Genomic DNA, 20,242 nt, shown 5'->3' with positions numbered 1-20,242 from the left:
CTTGAGAAAGTGTTATGGGGTGCAAAATAAATAGCTAACTCAAACATATTCGTTATTACCTGTTTTCAGGTACAGTAAGCACAATATCTGGCAGAATTCTTATTTCCAAAATCCATAATTACATTTTGTTTTGAAATATTTACAAAAGTGATCATTTAATAAAAAACAAAAAGTTCATAAACTGTTTCCTTCACTTGATTTCAAAGTATAATACGACATGATGGCAGAGACAAATAAATATGTATATACAGGTATATATGACCGGCAGTGTAATACATTGCACTCTGCATTCTAAGACCTCTGAAGAGTCATTTCTCCGATCTGTTTTTATTGAGATACAATATCACCTCTGGGGCCCAAAAAACTGGAACGTTTACTCAATGACCACACAATGTCCCGGCAGCCATTGTGTTGGTTGAACCATTACCCACCCCTCTACATATAATAGCTTGCACTTTACAATGTATATAATGTCTTGGTTTGCAAATGTATACAAACACCTGTTGCTTCATATTTGATCAACTTGTATTTTCTTATTTCAGGACCCTTTGAAGTGGACTTTGCACAATTCATTAACACATTCTATTTCAATTACAAACTAAGTGCTACTATAAATTGATAGATCATTCCAGTGACAATTGGCTTAGTTATTGGTTGCTTTGGGCAACCAATCAGCTACTAACTGTCATACATCTAGCACAGTCTATGAAATGACAGTTATTATCTGGGTACTTTGCAACTACTCCTCTTTATCTCTCTCCAATGCTTGATACATTTCCCCCACTTTTATGTCAAGGGCTTTTGTTTTCACAAGAAGCTCCAATTTCCAGCACCCTTGGATACCACACACATCAGCTTTGGATAAAATGTTAACAACAGAGCAGTTCTGTGTTGTATGCAAAAGTCAACAAAAACAACTTGGCTGGATATAAAGGTGTGGTGAGTTAGGAAGCCATAAGTGGAAACATGATGAGGCCACTGTCAAACTAAGTTGAAGAACCAAATTAAAGCTGGACACACACCTAAAGATCATCTTTCCAACCAGCTGGTTGGAATGAAAATCTGGTAATCTATGGGAGCAGATTACAATTTACCATATCCTCATAAGTGCCGGAAAAAAACGTCATTGTGACAAATTCGTTGGCTCGTTGGAAAGATAATCTTTAGGCGTTTGGGCAGTTTTAGTATACGGAGCATTAAGTTGGCCACACACTGAGCTATAAGTGACTGGAGCTACAACGGCTGAGGCTCACTTGACCAGCAAGGGCCTATAACCACGGCTCATTGTTAATCTTTCTGTCCGCACTTAGTCCTACAAGGATTATCCACCGCGGTAACAGTCCATCACGTGAAGGTTTCATGTAAACAATCTTTATTTTTCAAAAAGATCTGTAGCGATCGTCCCACCAACAACCGAGACCCGAGCATGGCAGTGATATTAGTGTGCACTTTATTGACGGTAAAGTGGTCCACTCTCCTAAACACTTGTGGAGACCACCAGTTTCTGGGCTCAACAAATATTCCACGCAGCCTATGAGTGAGGTTTGGGGCACGGCATTTGTAGTGAATAGCGGTTGAGTCCATAAAATGTCTGGCTCTATCCTGTAGGTGTCAGGTACCCTTTAAGGGGTAATTGCAGAGTATGCCAATGTAAATGGTGGTCATAGATTTGGTCTAGAAGTGTCATTGCTGTAGCTTTCCATTAGTTTGTCCGAAGTATCGGGAGGCAGTGATATGAGTTATCCATCTAGCAGCATTGGATCATCTACAGCGTTGGTGGACCTCCATCGTTGATCTATAGCTTCCGCTGAGGGGAGAGGACTGTGCCCAGGTCACCTGGTGCCAAGTCTCGCACTATTTTACTCAGTCCACAGATCTTTTCCTCTAGTAAGTAGTTCTTCTTCTCTGCCGTCTGGTGCCTCTGCTCACTCATCTCCAGGGCCTTGAGCAACTGGGAGTTTTCCACATACAAATCTTTTATTGTAGCATCTGCTCTTGTATTCCTGATGACCTGTAAGATAAAGAGCTAAATAAGCGACATAAAACCTACAATATACCTGCAAATCACAGGGTCTCTCCTCTCACAACGCAATTCCTGGTACACAGCTCGCTGGCCAACTACGGGGAGAGGGGATGATAGCGGAGGAGTAAGTCTCGGAGGGGGCATTATATGTGTAATGTGATTGGATTCGCCGGTGCTACACTCCTACAGTGAGAGAAATTTCAGCTACCAGGCAGCCCATTGTCCCCGCCTGTCGCTGCTGATGTCATTGGACAGGAAGTTAATCAGAGATATCTGGCGGTGGAAGCCCCTCCAAATGCACTCTGGGGGATTTGGAACTCCTGTAACACCTTGCGAAGGGGGTATATTGTCTGTGATATCACCAGAAATGATTGATGAGTCTATGTACAATACATACTACGTTCTTGATAAAGCAACCTCATAACGTTAGCTTGCATAGTCTTGATCAATGTAATACAATAATTACCTCTGATAAAACCGCCCCTATTAGAGGCGGAGAAACGCGTCAAGTGATCAACCTACGATCGTGGAATGCAGCCGGAAGCCCCGAACCTGGAAATCGCGGACCGCGACGTTCGTGCATCCCCTGCAGCTCCGGGCTTGCTACTCAGCCCTGGTTGTTCCGCGGACAAACACCCGACGGCTCAGCCAACGAGCCCCAGGACTTTCATACCGGGGAGCCGCCGCAGAGCGGCCGTCTTCAAATTGGCCAGTGAGTGAACTATCCCCATGTTTATGGGAAAGTCATACAGACGTGGATATTATCCGTCTTTAGGATTCACTTTCTTCCACACACAGCTGGACATCACAAAACAGCTTTATAATTGATGAAGTACTAACAGGCTTTTAAAGCTAAGAACTACATCTGTCTCTATTAACATCCCATTGAGCTCAATGTACTAACATTAATTAGTGGCTACTAATTTCTAACAGATGCATGCATATTTTGAACATCTAACCAGCACTATGTGGTACCAGTAGTCATGAGTCTTAGGACACTTGTTTATAGGTCTATTTTAACCGTTTGTTATGTCAAGATACATTTTGAAGTCATATTTTACCTATAAAGGATTTTATGAATAAATGTTTACAAAACCAGCAGCTGTTATTATACTAAATTTCAGAGCACCTACAAAAAAATATTTTTTGTCTAGTTGTGTATACATATATCGGCGGATTCCCAGATCCTCCATTTGTGGGCTGCCAGAAAATTAGTGACTTAAACGGAATTCTACAATTATTATTAATTTAGAGTTTTTCATTGTAATAGTGCCCACTTTTTTTGGTTAATACAATAAAGGGCTTATTAATTAATATTGCGACCAACCCTCCAAAAGCGGCTGTTTTCATAGGATTGATGCCGTTTTGGGATATTTACCCAGAGGTTACCGGACATACTTCATGGCCGACAAAAACTCACTTGTTCCTTCAGCTGATTGACTTTTTCCTGTAGAAACATTTTCACAATTCTTAGTTTCTGCTCCACTTCCAGCATGCGGACTTCCATCTTCTCCAGCAGCTGCCCCTGGTCGCTCTAGGTGAGGGAAATGTGATAATGTAACATGGATTCCAATGACAGAAACATGAGCAAACGCAGCTGACAGTCCCAGAGCCGTGGCACCGGGATGGGGGATGGAGGAAAAGCAGAACCCTAACAAACACCGGGGCTCTCTCCTACTGAAACCCAAACACCACACACATGGCCGTCTCTAGGCTTCTTCTGCATATGGGATTCATTTGTGGCTGATTCAGAGCCACACGCAAAGCGGCTGAAGTTGTGTGCAAGCCGCAACCCGTGCCACCCATAGATCGTACACCAGTTGCTGCAACAGCCATTGGTATGTCCCTTTACCAGTCCCTTGCTAGGCGTAAGAGCTCCGTCAGACGCAGGATCTCCCTCCCTGTAGTAGATACACTCCCATAAGATGGAGATCCCTGGCCCCTTCGGGATCCGGTCTGAAGATCGACAGTGTCTAGGTCGACAATGTTTAGGTCGACCACTATAGGTCGACAGTCACTAGGTCGACATGGATGGAAGGTCGACAGGGTTTCTAAGTTGACATGTGCTAGGTCGACAGGTCTAAAGGTCGACATGAGTTTTTCACATTTTTTATTTTTTTTAATTTTTTCATACTTAACGATCCACGTGGACTACGATTGGAACGGTAAAGTGTGCCGAGCGAAGCGAAGGCACCATGCCCGAAGCATGGCGAGCGAACGCGGTTCACTAATTTGGGATCCCGGTCACTTTACAAAGAAAACGACACCCAAAAAAAATAAAAAAAATCCTCATGTCGACCTTTAGACCTGTCGACCTAGCACATGTCGACCTAGAAACCCTGTCGACCTAGTGACTGTCGACCTATAGTGGTCGACCTAAACATTGTCGACCTAGATACTGTCGATAAAACGAACCACACCCGGCCCCTTCCCTCCTCCTAAACTGTGGCGTCACTCCTCCATTTTCACAAATGGAGGCTATCGCCGCACCCTCCCACCCCCTAAGCGGCAGGAGACTGTCAATCACTGACCGTTTTCTGCCCTCATTGCAGGACCAATTCGCACATGCGCAGAACGGGTCCTGCACATACACAAACAACTGCTAATCGGTACTTTGCGCATAATGTCGCACCTGCAACCACACCTGAATATCTCCCTTTGTGTCTGGAACAAACCACGGTACCATACAAGGGAGAGCAAGTACATTTATATTGTTTCTGCGCAGGGTAAATACTGGCTGCTTTTGCATGTAGCCCAGAAATGTTAGACAGTTTTATTCTTACACTGCAATTTAGATTTCAGTTTGTACACACCACACCCAACTCTCAATAGCTCAGCACGTTACATCTGCCCCACCTGCAGTGCAGCATGGTATTGCCCAGTTGCTTGCAGATCTGAATCAGCCCCATAGAACAGCAGAGCAAATATCAGAAGATTAGTCAAACTGGATGTAATCGATCTGACAAGCCAGTTACTATGAGGTCTTGGGGCCTATTCGTTCTGACTATAGGGGAAACAGACCGTCTACGTATAGTAAATGTCATCCGTATCCCGGCGGCTCATTCTTGATTAAAATAATAGAAAGCAATCGGTACCTGTACTGAAAAAAAATTAATAAGAGCAAATAGAAACAAATGAAACAGATTTGGACACAAGGGGTTGGGGAACCCTACATCGCGGTCTGCACTGCGCCTCCAGTTACACAACTGGTTCCAAGGTCTCAGATTGTAGAGTGGGCGCTGCCATGTAATCTATCGTGGGTGGTTTGATGCTTTATTTATTTATTAGCAGTTTCTTATATAGCGCAGCATATTCCTTTGCGCTTTACAATGCTTTCTGCACATTTTAGGAGCAGAGAGTATCTATAATAATGGAAATGATTTGACTAAACATTTTTATACTTTACTGATAAGTCTGGCCAGTGTCTGTGATTAGGAAGGTGGGTACTATGGTAGCGTGAAGTGACCAACTTCTAAATCACTTTCTAGAAGAGCTGATATAGCTGTGATATTTAGGATAGGAACGCTGGGAAGTGCCACTTACACCAGTCTACAAACTTTTCATTTTGATATTGAGAAATAAAATCAGCAATTTTTCCTTAAAGCGGAAATAAAAGAAACATAAGACCTTTGCATAAAAATGGTCCAGAACTTCTCTTGGCTCCAGTTGTGTACTAGAGTAAAATGATATGCTGGGTACACACTGTGCCAAGCCGTCGTGCCGATCGGCTGCTCGATATGTCGGTCCTGAAATCCAGCTGGGCGGGCGGTTGAATTTGGCCTCCCAGCTGTGACATCAGTCCCTGCAGCAAGTGTACGAACGGTCGGCTGTGCAGCAGAGCTGACACTTATGTATACACCTGCCGACCCGCTCACGATCTATTGCTCAGAGTGTACTCAGCAATACACAGTGATAGTGTGCGTGTGTGTGTGTACCACACACAGCTTCTGTTTCCATTTTGTCAACTAATTTTTCTGATACATGTCTGACATAGATGTTATATATCTATCTCCTATATAATAGCCCAGATCTGTGACTCTGTGCCTGTGTGTATAAAGCTGGGCGTGGCTAGGAGATCTCATTGGGTTAGTGGCGGGTCTATAACACCCAGTCCACAGCTGATTGGGCGAGAAACGCCCTCCCACACAGGTTACATCCAATGGGAGGCTCTGCCCTTTGGCTGCTGTGTGTTCCCAGAGCAGGATTAGCAATGGGGCTGATGGAGCTGCAGCTCCAGGTCCACACCCCAAAATAGGCCCACTGCATCTGCAGCAACATACCTCCAACAATTTACACATAAAATCGCTGCAAAATCGAAAAGGGGGCGTGGCCACTGGTACAGTGGTGTGGCCACGCCCGTTTTACGATACTTTCAATGGAAGTTTGGAGAGCCATAAATCGGTAGAGACCATAAAAAAAGGTCATGTACCTGACAAAAAGGTGCAGCTGGAGGGTATGCCACTGCATCTGCAGCAAGTCTCTGCGCTGTAGATAGGGGGAAAAAATCCTTTTACTGCAGCGTCCTATGTCCTGCTGCCAGTCCGCCTGCCCCCTCCGCCATCAACAATCCCCACTCCCTAGCCGCGGCGCAGGTGGAACAAAAGCTGCTGCGGCCACCGGCATAGATGTGTATGAAAGCGGCGCAGCGGAAGGCTTTCATAGCCCTCCCTGTGCAGCATAGTCTCTGAGCCCCGGAGCCTCCTCTGCGCGTGATGTCACAGAAGTGCCTCCCCACCACAGCCGCGCCCAGATCCCCAGAGGCCCTGACTCCGCAACACAGCACCAGGCCTGCCGGCCTGGAAGCCCCGAGATGGCTAATGTAGCGGATAGAGAGGGTGATATCGCGGAGGTAATGTCTGGACGCTGAATCAATGTAAAAGGTGACAGTGCTGTGCAGTGCAGTGGGTGTGCAGTGTCACTGACACTGCACAGCACTCTCACCTTTTACATTGATTCAGCAAGTCACTCAGTTCTGCCAGCCAGTCACTATTGTTAGTGCCGGTTTCCCAACGCGCCGCATTACAGGGAAGTAGACGCACTAAATAAACTACAGCTCCCAGCAGCCCTTAGTGCCGAAGCATTCCGGCGCTAAGGGCTGCTGGGAGCTGTAGTTTATTGAGTGCATCCTCTTCCCTGTAATGCGGCGTGTTGGGACACCGGCGCTAACAATAGTGACTGGCTGCTGTGAGAGTCTCCGGGAGAGCCACTGCCAAAGGGAGGACAGCAGCCTAGCTGCTTCCAGGAGGAGAAGCATTACCCGACCCTCCCCCACTCGCAGTACCTCCGGGCCCATCCGCGGCACCCTCCCTCCGGCACCTGCAGTGGCTTCAGACCCCCACCCGCATCACCCCCACACCTGCCCCTCCCCCACCCACTGCATCCCCGCAACCGCTCATCCCCCACCCGCAGTGGTTCCAGACCCCCACCCGCAGCACCACCGCAACTGCTCCTCCCCCACCCGCGGCACCACCGCACCAGACCCTCCCCCACGCGCAACCGCCCCACCCCTACCTGCGGCACCTCCGGACCCCGTCCGCGTCTCCCCCACACCCGCCACTCCCGCAAACACAGCACCTACTAGGTGATTTATCAGGCCACACGTGCGTTGTTCACGTCGTTGCAAGGGGTTTCAACCCCTTAACCATCGCACACACTGCTGCATCGACTATCTGCTGCGTTCAGATAGTCACCACCCAAGGTGAGTGTGTATTTGCCCGTGCAAGTGTGCGATCACATGTGTACACCATGCTACAAATATCCCTCAGTCAGCAGACAGCTGCAAATCCGTTCGCAGCTCACTCACCATCGAATGATTTTTCCACTGTGTGCACAACCCAGGACTTACTCCTACTGTGCGATGAGAACAGGCTGATCGGGGCACAGCTGACGTCACACACCCACCCTGACACTCCCAGAAAATGGCCAGTTACCACCCCCAAACCGCCTCTATCAATCAGCCTGCGAATGGCTGTGCGATTGAAATTTTCGCATCATCCTGTCGCTGTCCGGCGATGCCTGTTTGCCAACGTGCGTGCGCATGCACAGTCTATCGATGATCGCCCGCTGAGCGAAAACGCACAGCAGCGAGCAGGCCTGAATCACACCCATTGTTGTATGCAGTGTCTTGCAAAAGCAATGATCCACCTGAAGTCCCCCACCTGCCCGTATCACAGATAACCCAGATCGTTCCCGACACTATTATTGTGAGCCACTAGAGACTCCTAACGTAAATTTTATTGTCTGCAGATTTTTTTTTTTTAATACTGAAAAATGCTGCATGCAAAAGTATTCAACCCCTGCAGACTAGCATTTTAACCTTTTGCTGCAATGACCGCTTTAAGTCTGTTTTGGGGCAAGTCTCTACCAGGTTTGCACACGGTTTGGGAGTGATTTTTGCGCATTTCAGATGTGCTCCAGGTTGCTGGGATGACACCTTCGAAAACAATTTCCAAATAGCGCCACAGCTTCTCAATTGGATTGTCATTTGGCTTTCGACTTAGCCATTGCAGAACATTCACCTTCATGTTGTAGAACCCTGCCAGCGATGCTTTGGTCTTGTGCTGGGAACCATTGTCCGGCTGAAAGGAGAACTTTCTCCCAAGCTTTAGTTCTCTAGCAGACTGACGCAAGTTGTCCCGCAGTAGCTCCCTGTATTTTGCACCATCCATTAATCCTTCAATTCTACAATTATAGGTATAGTGACCCTTATAAGCCCCCTGATCCAGTGTTAATGAGGCCGTGTTCCAATTCCCCGGGAACTAGTGACCACACTGAGGCGTGACTGTAGGTCCAACATAAACTGGGAGCCCAGGTTTCCCAAATCCTAGCTATAGGGACGGGCTCCCTGCCGTGTATGTAGCTACGTTACTGGAGGTAGGTCTATTAGAACAACGTAAAAGCAAATTCATAGACTGTAAAAATTATCACACACAGTGGAAAGGTCACCAGTAATCCACTGACGGGTACGGGTCATTAGGTCGACCACACTTGAAAAAAAAAAAAAAAGTGAAAAACTCATGTCGACCTAATGACTGTATCCCCCACTGACAGAGGGGGCGTTGAGGAGGTGAATGCACGCCCATTTGCAGAACGCATCTTGTGTGCTCATGCTCAGCAACTACGGGCGATGCAGAACACATAGGCTGAGCTCACTGAGGGCGCGCTGGCACATATGCGGGTAATGCAGAGTAGGGCGAAAGCAGCACTGCACTTGTTGTCATATACATCTATCCCAGGACAGGGATAGTGACCGACAACTGATGATGACGATGGCTATGATGCAAAGTATACGGATGGGGCCAATGTGGTCGCATACACAACTATACAAGCAAATACCCACATTTAGGGGCTGACGCAGTGGGGTACACACGCTATACGCAATGCTGGCGGTTACACGTAGTACACATGGGGCAGGCTGAAGCTAGCATTTGCATATTACCCCACCCGCGGCTCCGCCAACGGGCGCTTCCCTTGCATTTATGCCGCCTTCAGATAATACAGAACGGCCTGATGGTTGCTATGAGTTGTCAGTCCCCAATTAGATCTATGTTGGTGGCACAGTGGTTAGCATTGGAGCATCACGGGCTGGGATCATGGGTTCCACTATGGCCGGGGCAAATCCGTGTGGGGTTTGCATGTTCTCCGATTGCATCTTGTCCCAGATACTCCAGCATCCAGCCACAGTGCAAAAAAAGGTTAACTGGAGTCTTAGGTAACTAATGTGCGTTATTAATGTCAGGGCGGCATAATGTGACATATAAAAGGTTAATAATATTTTAATTGGCCCCATGGCACCACGAAGGGCTGATTACATTAGCCCAGGGCTATGACTTAATTACTAAGCAGCCCTGCGTCTATTAGGAAACATGAGAGAATGTGCAATTGTATCGCCGGCTAGAGAAAACTGTGTGTACAAGCGAAAATATTTCCTAACGTTCCACTAGTACAAATGTTATTTCAGAATGTGGAGGCAGGAGAGTCCGAGCATTATTAGGACCCAAGCGTTATGGCGCAGGGAAGCAGGAGTGCATCATTGGACACTTTAACCATTTATCTTCTGGTTGCTCCTCCATCCGATGTCCGGTGACCCCACATGCGCAGTAAAGTGGCCGGCCCATAAGCCAGGACGTAAGTACGCATCACGGGGTATAGGCTCCTCAAGGAACCCCTGACCCTGCGTGTACTTATAATACATTTTGGTGTACTATAATTTCTTATTGCCGTGATAAGACATAATACTACTCAGATCTTCCAGGCTTATTGCTGCAAAGTGTAATGCCACCCGCTTTACCAAATGTCTGTGGCCTTTCCATGAATACGATTAACCAAAGTTTTAGTTGATAGAACATTAATACACATTGCAAATGGTCACCTAAAATACCTGTGCACCACACACTGCCTCCACATGCTAGGAGTGAACACGTATATATACAGTAAAGCAATGTTTAGCATAGGGATGGAAAAGGAAATCATTTGGGCAGTACAGGGTGTAATGATTAGCGTTACTGCCTCACAGCACTGAGGTCATGGGTTCAATTCCCACCACGGCCCTAACTGTGTGGAGTTTGTATATTCTCCCCGTGCTTGCGTGGGTTTGCTCCGGGTACTCCGGTTTCCTCCCACAATCCAAAAATGCACTGGTAGGTTAATTGGCTCCCAACAAAAATTAACTCTTAGCGTGAATGTGTCTGTGTGTACATGTGATAGGGAACATAGATCGTAAGCTCCACTGGGCCAGGGACCGATGTGAATGGACAAAATATTCTCTGTAAAGCGCTGCGGAATATGTGTGCGCTATATAAATAACTGATGATAAATAATCTATAAATTGGAGTTATCCTTGATTCCTCCCTCTCCATCAAACCGCACATTCAGTACCTCTCGCAGTCCTGCTGGTTGTAACTCCAAAATATTTCCAGGATCAGACCCTTTCTCACCCTGGACGCAACTAAGACCCTCACTCACTGGTCACCTCCAGGTTGGACTACTCTATCTGGCCTCCCTGACTACTGCCTCTCTCCACTCCAATCTGTCCTCAGTGCTGCTGCCTGGATCATCTTCCCCTCCAAATCCACTAGAGTACATCCAACTCCCCTCTCTTACTAGCCCTACACTGGCTGCCCTTCTCTTTCATAACCCAATTCAAGCTTTTCACACCCACTTACAAAGCCCTCACCTATTCCTCTGCCACTTACATCTCAGACTCTCATCACCCCACAAATACATGCCACTTCTCCTAGCTACAGATTACTTCCTACCACTTCCGGCCTCCAAGATTTTGCCCATGCTGCTCCTTACCTTTCCAGCTCTCATCCTAACCCATTGGTCCATGCTCACCGTCTACCCCGTATGTGTCACCCCCATCTGTCTGCCCCTCCCCTTTAGACTAAGCTCTAAAGAGCAGGGCCCTCTTTCTTCACTTCTACCATCCTCTCCTCCCCCCAATGGCAGCTAACCCTTGCGTTATGCCACCCTGCTACTTATTTCAGTACTAGGACAGCTTCTGCTGCAATATTTATACCATGTCCTACAAATGTTCTTGTGTTTTGTCCATACGGTTACTGTTTTTGTACTGTTTTGTGGTGCCAAATAAATAAAGGATAATAAAAATACATTTAACTTTGTCTATTGCCCATATAGTTCATAATAAATGTATTTATATATCAAATAAGTTCTAAATATAGTAATAATACACAATAAAATAAATCTTTTCCTGTTAAAAGAATTTTATTTCCCAGCGGCTTGAAAACATCTGTCTCTCTTTCCAAAAGTATCTTACAAACTCCAGTATAAATAGGCCCATACATCTCGATGGGCCTTGTATAAAATGTGTTTTCATTCAAAACATTACATTATAAAAAAAAGGAAAAAAATATAAATATAGTAGTAAGATGGAAATCATGTCTAATAAATAGTATAAATACATAAAATCTCAAACCAGAAAACGGATTTCTTATTTTTCTTTTAAATAAGGTATTTTACACAAATCATTTCTACATCAGAAATTTACACAAATTGTTTCTACATCGGTAATTACACAGTGTTTGAAGTGCATCTGCTGCTTACACACAATGGAGGCGGCCATTTTGTTGACTGAACCAATATTTACAACAACTACGTAACATCACTGAGGTAGGGGTGGCTTCATGCCTTCGTCGGGTTACACGATCCTAGTGAACATATAGGCCTCATGCTCCTAAATATGGGTTCTCAGTCAGATGTCACTATTTCCATGTGACTCCACTAAGGTGGAAGTGCCTCAAGCCTCAGGGATGGTACCAGTTCTTAGCAAATGGATAGGCTGCATGCTCAATAGTATTGGTTCAGTGCAGGAAATGGCTGCTGCCACTGTGTATAGGCAAGAAGTATATCATAATACTGCAAAGGTTAAGACAAAGGTACAGCCAACAGCAGGGCTTGCAGCCCTCACAAGTATTCCCAGCTTATGCCAGTAGTAGTGTTAGGGTAAGTTAGCGTTAGGTGCGGATTAGAAGCCATATTTTCAGAGGCGGCCAGTCCGTCTGTAAGAGTCTGCATGCAGCACACGTTGCTCCGGAAGCAAGGCCTAAGGGGAAAAATGCAATTGGTACTTTTCACCCCAATTTTACATCGCAGCAACTTGCAAATACAAAATGCACTTTCCACACCAGAGATTGCTGGTGAAACGGACGTCGACCTCTGGTGATGAAAGTGCACCTGACATGCAGAGGCATGTTTGGTCTTTTATTTATTACCTCTGGTGTCAACTTCCAAAAGATAAAGAAGATAGAACTAGAATTTCTAGCACTAGATATGCAGAACCAAGAAAAGACAAAATCCTAATGTTCTAAGACGAGTCTGCAAAACACACACCTACCCTACAATGTTAATGTCTGTATTTGCTCATCTGGAGCAGGGAAAGTTTCTGTCATGGCGCCTTGCCCAGGCTGAGCCCTGGACATTCTTCTCTTCCCAGACGTAGAGGAAGTGAGGAAAGAGGAGGACATCTGCAGCTGCACAACCAAGGATGGTGTGGTTATGCAAAATACACAGTCTACGGGAGAAAGGAAGGAGACCAGCACCCACTAGGAGATAGAACTGCTGCCTGCTTACAGAAAATGGCTGCTGGGTCCATTCTTGTAGGCTTCATATGTGGGAAATAGTCCCAAAGGGATGGAAACCCTCCCCTCCCGGGGCCCAGCACAGAAGGATAGCCGCTGTCCTGAGGATGAGCCCCCTTTGCCATCCCAATGCCTAGTGTAGGGCAGCCACCAACCTCTACTAATCCCACAGGCAACTACCTCGCCACGCAGAACCCTGTGCAGGGACAGAACAGCAGCTAGTAATCCAGCTCCCGGAGCAACAAACATCTTAACTTGTTGCCTACAGGGAGCTGTTCCACATTACTTTTGGGGCCAATGGCTGGAGGCACTATCAGGTGAGTCCCTCACAAAGCTGAAGTGTCCCGACAGCCTCCTCTGTATAGAGGGTGAGGAGACCTTCTGCAACACAACCTATACCCCATGGTAATTCTAACGCCCCCAATGGACACCATCAGAAAAGACTCCACTAAACATATATCTGGGCCACTAATGTGTGAATAGGGTGTAGTATGGTATGCCGGCGGCCGGGCTCCCAGCGGGCAGCATACCGGCGCCGGAATCCTGACCGCTGGCATACTGACAGCTGGGCGAGTGCAAATGAGCCCCTTGCAGGCTCGCCACGCCTCCAGGGTGGTCGTGGACCCCCAAGAGGGAGAAAAGCTGTCGGTATGCCGGCGGTCTGGATTCCGGCGCCGGTATGTTGGTCGTCAGGAGCCCGGCCACCGGCAAACTGAAGACCACCCGTGTGAATACCCCCGAGAAACTATCAATAACAGAATATAAAGCCAGTGGTCTGTAGGTCAAATCTATAAACAACCTTTAAGCTGGTGGTGGGCTCACACAGTATAATAAATAACAAATAACCTTTATTATTCAGTCTGGCGATTTGGAGCCTTTGATAAAAAAAACACTGCAATGCATATAGTAAAAGCTGTAAAACCAAGTTGTATGAAGTTGGAAATTCAGAAATGCTAATTGTTGGAAGTTGACAACATCGGTATTATATATTTATAGCAAAAAGGTTAATAAAGCAGATATTACACAAACAATACAAACAAACACAAAAACAGCTACTTCTATTTACGCATGTAAAACATATACATGTTAGCTAGAGCAAGCAGCTACTGTATGAAGGGTGGGACCATGCAGATGTATGGGGAGTGGGACCACGCAGGGTAATTCAATTAAGGTTTATGCTAGAACATAATTTACTCGATTACAACCTCATAAACCAATAGTGAACAAGGGACATTTAAAAAAGACAAAGGGAGAATCTAAAAAAATACTCTCAGACAATTAAAAACACAAGCTTTAAAATGTGATATACAGTGAAATCTAACCCTTGCTTCATACAATTCTTCTGGTCTTTAGATCCAAAGAGGGAGCACACTGTACAGGCCCTGCAGCACCCAACATCAGCTGCTTCCATCACGTGGTGCCCATTTCCGCCACTCCCTTTGGGTTTAAACGCCAAAAGAGGGATACACTTTTCACATCCGCCCTGCAATCACTGCCTGTGGGGTGACCTGAGCTGGGTTTCTCGCTATATAGGGGTGGAACGGCTATTTTACATGACTGAGCTAATGCTGGGTATACACTATGCAATAAATTATGCAGATCGGAGAAAGTTCCAATCCGACAAAGCGATTACTGGATAGGTGCGGGATCAAGAGGTCAGGAACGAGATAGCGTGTGCAGAACACCAGATCCCGACCGCCCGATCTGACCACTGCAAGAGCTTTTGAAGCCATTTATCAGCTAACGCTCCTGAATACACACTATCCAATTATCACACTGATCAACCAATTATTGGCTGATCAGTCCGATAACTGGATAGTGTATATCTGGCATTAGGAAGATGAAAAAAAAAAAAAGAAGCAAACAATAGCCATAAAATTATTTTTAGTTAGCGTTTACTTGTTCTTTGGGGCTGCCGGAGCGACTTACTGTAATTAATGAATGGTACACTGCATCTCACAGAGACAGATGACAGCATGCACCAACACAGACAGCGGTGACTGCATGACATGGTGAACTGTGGCCTGCAATGAACTGGCATAACCAGAGAAAGCACATCCTGCGCGTGAACGCTCTATGTTAGTGAGAGGATGGCACGCTCACCTGTGGAGTGATGTTCTCCGCGCTGCGGTGATCCATCGTTTCCTGTAGCTGTTGGTTGCGCCTGTCTGCCTGCTGCAGCTGCTGCTGGAGCTGCAGGTACTGTTCTCGAGGCACGGTGGCACAAGCTTGCTGCTGGAGCTGGGAGGTACTATGAGGCGTACTGTTGGCCGAGTGCATCATCTGCAGAGGACACAATACCAGTTACATATACGGTGTCTTAGGTGGTATCTGCAAATAGCCAGTCCGCTCCCTGAGCTGTATATACTGCAGACAGTGTTAACGTCCGGTTGTGAGCCTCACAAAGGCGCAACCGTAACAATGACATAAAAGACACAGGATACAAAATCCACTCTTCCGATGTTGTGGGCCTCAGTGGGCATGACAATTACATATGACCAGATATGACTGCATGTTTCATCTACAGAGTCCACAGCGGCCAGTGGCAGTCGTGGCTTCTCACATCAACTCAACACTAGGCCAACAACTGGAGCAATGACGAATAGTATTAAGCAAAAAAAATAAAAACAACAGCAGCAAACCCTATCAGAAAAAGCTATAGTAAGAGACGCTCACCTAAAATGGTTTTTAGAAGGAGTAGTAGGAGCCTAATGCTTCCAGAAATCTCTACTGTAGGCCTGGCCAACCTGTGGCTCTCCAGCTGTTGTGAAACTACACAACCCAGCGTGCCCTGCCAGAGCTGTAGCATCTTCCAATAGCAAAACTGTGGTAGGGCATGCTGGTACTTGTAGTTTCACAACAGCTGGAGAGCCAATGGTTGGTCAGGCCTTCTCTACTGCCTGAGATGTTCACAGTAGCACAGGGATTATTTTGCTTCCGCACAGCTGAGGTCTTGGCCTTGATTCCCACCAAGCCCTTATAAGTGGGGAGTTTGGATGTTCTCCCTGTGTTTGCGTCTGCGTCCTCCTAGTCCTTCAGTTTTCTCCCACATTCCAAAAACATACTGGTAGATTAACTGGCTTTAAAAAAAAAAAAAAAAAGATCCCTAGTGTGTGTGTGTGTCCATGTGGTAGGGAACATAGACTGATGAGACTGACTGATATACACTCTGTAAAGCACTGTAGAATATGTTTGTGCTGTATTAACTGCTAATAAATAACCCAGGAGCAGTTATAGGCAAAGGGTTTTCCGAGAACCTAGTTTCTCCTGGATCTACTTGTGCTATTTGCAATCAGCTACTTGCATCACGTTTACTTAATAAATGGTTTGTCCAGTGTGTGTTATTTATATTGAATGTAAAGAGAAAAGCGAAACGGACGTTACTGTCTGGATGCCACAATGTGAAAACTGAACACAAAACATCGGGACTGTGGGAGAAACGGACATGCAGCTCTTGTGATGTTCTGTCCAACAAGTCACACAAAAAGCACCACACTGCTGACACATGCAACACACTCCATATCAGCCTATGATGGCGACTTACAGGAGATGAAAGTGAGAATAGCATACAAGATTAATCTTGTAGTGTATGTGACAAAGGAGGAGATGTATAAAACCTTGGAGAAAGATAAAGATTGTGAACCCCAGATTGTAAACTGTAGACAGCATTGAAAGTATATTATTGTGGTCCTTCACATTACGTTCTACGCAGGTGATTTGGAAATAAAACTCCATGTTTATTATTGGAGTAAATACTGGGTGCTTCTGTTCGTTTCCATCTGGTTACCTGCTTCAATTTATTACCTGATGGAAAATTGGTCAATGCTGTCCAGCACCATGCCCGTGTATAAATTAAGCCATTCCAGAGTATCCATACTATTATTTATACTGATCAGCCTAAAGCTGGCGACAGGCTTCCGCGTTACACCTAACAATAGCCAATTGGCTCCATACTGCAGTGTGTATGCCCGTAAATTATAACGGATCCAATTTAAAAAAAATCAAAAAAATCAACGGAATCATTAATTAGCATGGTGAAAAATGTGGTGTGAAGCTGTAACTGGGTGCAGTGACCGCATCGGTGATCCAGTCGCATTAGCGCTGCACCAATACGATTATTTGTACTCAGCAAGACTATCCACATGTGAGATATTATGGTGCTCTGAGCATTAATATATTGCACTCTACTCAGTGATACAATAATAAAATGTTATTTCAGTCCTGTACATATTAGGACTCCTGTGCAGCTTAACGGTGTCTTCACAAGAGCCTTGTACAGCGGTCACCTAGTATTATCTCTTGCTCTATTTCGTGAGCCGAACTCAAACTACTAAGTCTGTAGACATCACAGTCAGCCAATAAGTGATAATGCAACTACAGTATACTGTATGAGGTTTGCAGCACAGTGAAAGAGAAATGGAATTGAGACTAGGGGATCAAAGCAACGGCTCTAACAAATGCAGCTCCACAATGTATAAGATCCAAAACAGAAGTTGAACTAAAAGCCACCCATCTATACCCCAGTGTCTACAGCCTCCAATGTCCCCTAGTGGATGGCGGAGAATAAACATAAAAAATTATACAGCGCTGTTAAGCTAATGTTCCTTCAAAAGGAAATTCAAACCCATAAATTCTGTCTGATCAAATATAAAGTCCTAGTATTTAAAAAGAAATCCACTATACTAAGAAATCTGTAAGTTCTACGCAGGTGGATGACTGCTAGTTCTTCATCTCAGTCATCGGACAGGAAGGCAATGGGCTGGGACTGCAGAGCCTGCCATGCATAGGAGAAAAATCCTTCCCCCGTGGTTTCAGCTTTTATCACATATATATTTCGTTATGATCGTTTAGGGCTGGTAAACAGCTGCTTTCATGGCTGGAAGTAACTTGAAATAATGGAGAAAACACCAAATGGAAAACATAGAAGACTCATGGTCATGCAATGGATGCAGTCAAAACATTGATGTACCTTTACCATATATCTCAGAATCGGAAGTGCACCCATCTCTGAGATTTCCTGAGGTCTAGGCAGAGGGCAGCAACGGGACAGGAAAACAGGCAGAAATATGAGATATCGGAAACACTCTCAACGAAAAGACAAAGATCTGCTATAACAGTGTTAGGCATCGTGTGGAATGCCTGCTGCTGTGGAACTACATGAGCCAGCATGCTCTGCCACCGTTTTAGCACCCCCTAAACAGCAAAACTGTGGCAGAGTATGCTGGGACGTGTGGTTCCACAGCAGATGGAGTGCCACACCTTTCCCACCCACAAACATCCTAAAAACTGGCACTGGGAATTCTCTGCATCACTCGTTAGAAAGTATAAAGGAACCTTGTGAGCTCAGATACAGCCCAGCGTACATCAAACGGTAATCATTTAATAGCATTGTTTAAATCAGGTTTCATCAAATCCATGGTAGGGTCCAGAGGATGTGGAAATGAAAGCCACAGATGGCCTGCTGGAACTTCTTGTTCATAACAGCTGGAGAGCCATATAAAGCAGACCTGAACAACCGGTTTCTCTCCAGGTGTCGTGAAACTACAATCCCCAGCATGCCCTGTGACAGCTTTCAGTTGGTTGGGGTTGCAGCTTCACAGTAGGTGGAGAGCTACACTTGGCCCAGGCCTGACCTACAGCCACACATTTAAACCACAGACTTTAAGGTCTCTCCACAAAGTCTCCTATGACCATGTGCGGATTCTGTGTGGAATATTTGACATAAAAGTTATCTGACATAAAAGTTAGTGTGTAGTGTGTGCTGTATAGAACACTCTATAGACTTCTGTTATAAATATAAGTACTACTGAAGATTTAGGCACTTACTTCTGTAATATGATCATCAAATTTCCCCTGTTTCACCCGTAAATCTTCGTTGTCTGCCTTAGTGGTTTCGGATTCTCGTTCAAAGGCACTTAGCTGACTTATCTGATAACCAGAAGAGAGAAGACTTTATATTAGTAATAGTCACAGCATAGCCAACCTGAAGCCAGTTCCTCTTCTGCAGTAGTTCTCAGGACCCCAAACAAGTCATACTGTCCAGGTCACCTAGCAGGAGCACAGGTGTACTCATCACTCACTGATACTTCCCTGGTCACCTAACAGGAGCACAGGTGTACTCATCTCTCACTGACACATTTCCCGGGTCACCCAGCAGGTGCACAGGTGTACTCATTACTCACGGACACATTTCCCGGGTCACCCAGCAGGAGCACAGGTGCACTCATTACTCACTGACATTTCCCAGGTCACCCAGCAGGAGCTCAGGTGTATGCATTACTCACTGATATTTGCCAGGTCACCCAGCAGTAGCACAGATGTATGCATTACTCACTGACATTTCCCAGGTCACCCAGTAGGTGCACAGGTGTGCGCATTACTCACTGACATTTCCCAGGTCACCCAGTAGGTGCACAGGTGTGCGCATTACTCACTGACTCATTTCCCGGGTCACTCAGCAGGTGCACAGGTGTACTCATTACTCACTGACACATTTTAAAAAAGCCACCGGTGGAGATAATTATTTCATTTGTGGTTCTGTGAGGAGACCTGGAAACCATGAACTGTTGGAGCTCTGAGGACTGAGTTTGAGAACCTATGGTCTGCAGACAAGATCAGAGATGTACCTGCCACCACTGAAGAAGCATGACCCATACTCAATAAAGCCCCTTGTCTTCTGAGTCCAAGAACTCAGAAGAGGAGGGTAAGGATAGATAGCTGCACTGGAAGGGGAGGATCTGGAGTCCACCAATAGCAGCGGGATTGTCCACCGTGCTCTCAATGCCAACCCTCGTACTAACACACTTAGTGATCACACCTTTCTGTTAGCGGACATCAGGTCCCTCTGAAGCTGCTCACACTCCCTTCTCAGACTGGACTTCTCCTGTTCCAAGGCCTTCACCAAGCTGGACTGGCTCAGCTGCCTCTGGTGCTTCAGAGAAATCACAGAGGACTCCAGTTGTCGCACCTGTATCCGTGAGGGAGAGATGACAAACTTAGATGGGTGACTCTTGTTCTATGTATAAAACTTATACAGTTTCATTCTTTAGGCACAGCATTTCTGCAGCTTTTAGGTCTCCAGCCCAATCGGAACAACAAATCTGGCAGTGTGTATATAGTG

The 20,242-nt window shown here is 45.9% G+C and overlaps 1 protein-coding gene across 9 annotated transcripts in view; it reads right to left on the bottom strand.

Moving 5' to 3' along the window:
- Positions 1–308: 308 nt before the first annotated feature.
- Positions 309–20,242, bottom strand: part of NIN (ninein) — a 135,284-nt gene continuing 115,350 nt past the window's right edge. For 5 of the 9 annotated variants that reach the window (XM_063948424.1, XM_063948425.1, XM_063948426.1 and 2 more), the window contains 5 exons: positions 19,940–20,089; positions 18,949–19,050; positions 15,226–15,405; positions 3,444–3,557; positions 309–2,011 (listed from right to left, as the gene is read on the bottom strand). In XM_063948424.1, coding sequence (XP_063804494.1) covers positions 1,796–2,011; positions 3,444–3,557; positions 15,226–15,405; positions 18,949–19,050; positions 19,940–20,089 — 762 coding nt within the window. In that variant the 3' untranslated portion in view covers positions 309–1,795. Of the gene's footprint in view, positions 2,012–3,443; positions 3,558–11,730; positions 12,588–15,225; positions 15,406–18,091; positions 18,147–18,948; positions 19,051–19,939; positions 20,090–20,242 lie in introns of those variants that run through there. The other 4 variants (XM_063948428.1, XM_063948432.1, XM_063948430.1 and 1 more) reach the window with 3 other exon arrangements.

The sequence above is a fragment of the Pseudophryne corroboree genome, chromosome 12, assembly GCF_028390025.1.
Source record: "Pseudophryne corroboree isolate aPseCor3 chromosome 12, aPseCor3.hap2, whole genome shotgun sequence".
In the NCBI taxonomy this organism is placed as follows: domain Eukaryota; kingdom Metazoa; phylum Chordata; class Amphibia; order Anura; family Myobatrachidae; genus Pseudophryne; species Pseudophryne corroboree.
This window is presented reverse-complemented; position numbering and strand designations above follow the sequence as displayed.